The sequence below is a fragment of the Lagenorhynchus albirostris genome, chromosome 13 (genome assembly GCF_949774975.1).
Source record: "Lagenorhynchus albirostris chromosome 13, mLagAlb1.1, whole genome shotgun sequence".
NCBI classification, from domain to species: Eukaryota; Metazoa; Chordata; class Mammalia; order Artiodactyla; family Delphinidae; genus Lagenorhynchus; species Lagenorhynchus albirostris.
In genome coordinates, this window is record NC_083107.1 from 12143329 (window position 1) to 12146191 (window position 2863).

The 2863-nt window shown below is 47.5% G+C and overlaps 1 protein-coding gene across 1 annotated transcript; it reads left to right on the forward strand.

Moving 5' to 3' along the window:
- The first annotated feature begins 719 nt into the window (after positions 1-719).
- Positions 720-2366, forward strand: LOC132531910 (interleukin-36 beta-like). The gene is given in 3 exon segments (XM_060170013.1): positions 720-863; positions 1881-2010; positions 2013-2366. Coding segments are annotated over 3 exon segments (354 nt in total). The 3' UTR covers positions 2093-2366.
- Positions 2367-2863: the final 497 nt, after the last annotated feature.

The following is a 2863-nucleotide window of genomic DNA, read 5'->3' on the forward strand; positions in this document are numbered from 1 at the left end:
TTGGTTCCTATTTCTCAGTTTGGTCTGTCTTCTACTGTCCCAGGCCTTGGCCCCTTTCCCCAAAGCAGGTGTTGCGTTTACTGTGGTTCTGGTCATTTCTCTGCTTACATGGTTTCGTCTCATTTTCCGTGGCAATAATGACGATGTCTCTCCTGTTCTCACCTAGATCTCCAGGGTCTTGTCTTGAATGAACACTCAATAAAGAATGTTGAATGGATAAATTCCCTGCCCCTTGCCCAGAAGGATAGATGCAGGACACCCAGGCTCTTGGGAATCACCTACTAAATTAGTTGGGAATTAAATTCAACTGATAGGGACAGAACATCCACCAAACTGGGACTTAAATAAGGTAGAAGTTTCTTTCTTTCTCATGGAAAAGAAGTCTGAGAAGGCAGGTTAAGGCCAGTACGGTGGCTTCCTCATGCCACCAGAATCCAAGGAGTCTAGTGCTCTGCTTTACCAAGTTCAAGGTCACCTCCACCATCATCTAATTATGAAGACACAGGGTATAAGAAATAAAGCTCCTCCCAGCCGAGTCAACTACTTTTAAAGAACATTCTTAGAAATCTCACACAACACTTCCACTCCTGTCTCATGGGCTACACCTTAAGCATATGGTCAAAGTTAGCTGTAAGTGTGGTGGGAAATTTATTTTTATTTTGGGGAAGTCATGTACCCTGGTGACAGCTGGAGTTCTGATATTAAGGAAGAAAAAGGAAATGGGTTTCCTTTCCTTAACAGCACGTACAGACACGGACTTTTACTGTAATGGAAAAGGTACTCCATATTACCTGGGAATCAAGGAGCAAAATCTCTGTCTCTGCTGTACAGAAATCCAGGGCCAGCCTACTTTGCAGCTTAAGGTGAGCGGCTGTACAGCTAATGAGAGAAGCGCAATGAGATGAACTTTCAATGTCATTTAACATGTTACTGAATAAAAGTAACAGGTTTGCAATCCTGGGTATTCAGTGTAAAGAAGGACAGCTGACCTGGCTGATTCCCAAATCAATACAAGCGACCTTTGGAATGGCTGTAACACTCATTTTAATGTCAGAGCATCCTCCGCCAGCCAGAGAAAACACCCATGAAAGTGCTTCAGAAAGGCCAAAGAATGGTGGCTTCTCCATTCTCAGTCTTCTTTAACTGCCTCCCAGAAATTCTCTTAGGTGCTGGGATGCTTCCTCTTAAGCAAAGGCAGTGGAGACAAGAGGGGAGATTGTTAATCAGGTCTTGCAGATGACATACCTATGGTCCCCGTACTGAAAGTAAGATTTGTAGTTTTGAAGTGAATCCTCTGCTTATGACGGAAGCTGTAATGTATAAACCCACTTGGAGGCTGGGAATCTCGTGAGACTGGCCTGAACCATCAGATGGGTGCATCCATGAAAGAGACTTACAATTCCGCCCCGCCCCGCCCGTTCTCAGGAAGACATGCTGCCTTAAGGAATCAGAAACACCTTGTGTGATGGGATCCTGGGGTGAGGCCAAGCTACTGGCAACCAGTGGATTGCCTATTTCTCTTTTTTTTTTTTTTTTTTTTTTTGCGGTACTCGGGCCTCTCACTGTTGTGGCCTCTTCCGTTGCGGAGCACAGGCTCCGGACGCGCAGGCTCAGTGGCCATGGCTCACGGGTGCAGCCGCTCCGCGGCATGTGGGATCTTCCCGGACCGGGGCACGAACCCGTGTCCCCTGCATCGGCAACCGCTGCGCCACCAGGGAAGCCCTGGGTTGCCTATTTTCAAAGCTGGTGTTCCCCTTTCATCAGCCTGTGTCCCTGGCCTCTGTCCCTCCCTTTGGGGAAATGAGACTCTCCCAGGGCTGAGTTAGTTTAGCTTCCGCCTCCCAGCAATCCTTTCTAACAAGCCTCTTTCCTACCCCCAGGAGGAAAATATCGTGAACCTACGTGGGAACTTCAAAGGGCAGGAGCCCTTTCTCTTTTTCTGCATCGAGGAGGTCTCCACTTTCGTCTTTCAGTCAGTCTCCTGCCCAGGCTGGTTCATAGCTACCTCCTCCATGGTGGGCAGCCCGCCACTCTCACCAAGGAGAGGGGCAAAACCGAAAACACTAACTTCTACTTAGAGGGTGAAAACTAAATCCAGCCTGGGCTCTAGGTGGCTGGATCAAGCAGTCAGAGATTCTTCTGTTTGAAAACACAATGGGTCATCTTAAGAGACCACCATGCACTGATGCCCACCCATGGTCTACCTCATTCTCATCACTCCAAAACCATCTCATCCTCTGGACACCCTCTAGATATCCTCAAGGTATACCATGCCCCCCCCCCCCACTTGAGCATCATTCCAGGGTGAACCTACGAGTCACTTTTGATTCTTTCTTGATCTTGTCCCACCATCCACCTAGTTAAGTCCACTTAAGTCAACATCCCCAATGCCTCTTGTAGCCTCTCTTCCTATTCCTTCTGCCAACCCTAGAGATGTGAATTCCAAACAGTTTATTTCATACAACCCTATCAATAAAAGAATATTAATTATTAATTCTATGCCAGTTTATTATAAATACTATGCATTCCAAAAGAGGAATCTAAAGGGTAAGATGAATGTGAAGTAAAAATTTTACATGTCTTGATAATCATGATAAACTCATAATCTCATTAGTTAATAATCTGACACACAGGGGCTTCCCTGGTGGCGCAGTGGTTGAGAGTCCGCCTGTCGATGCAGGGGACACGGGTTCGTGCCCCGGTCCGGGAAGATCCCACATGCCGCGGAGCGGCTGGACCCGTGAGCCATGGCCGCTGAGCCTGCGTGTCCGGAGCCTGTGCTCCGCAACGGGAGAGGCCACAGCAGTGAGAGGCCCGCGTACCGCAAAAAAAAAACACAAAAAAACAAAAAACAAAAAACTGA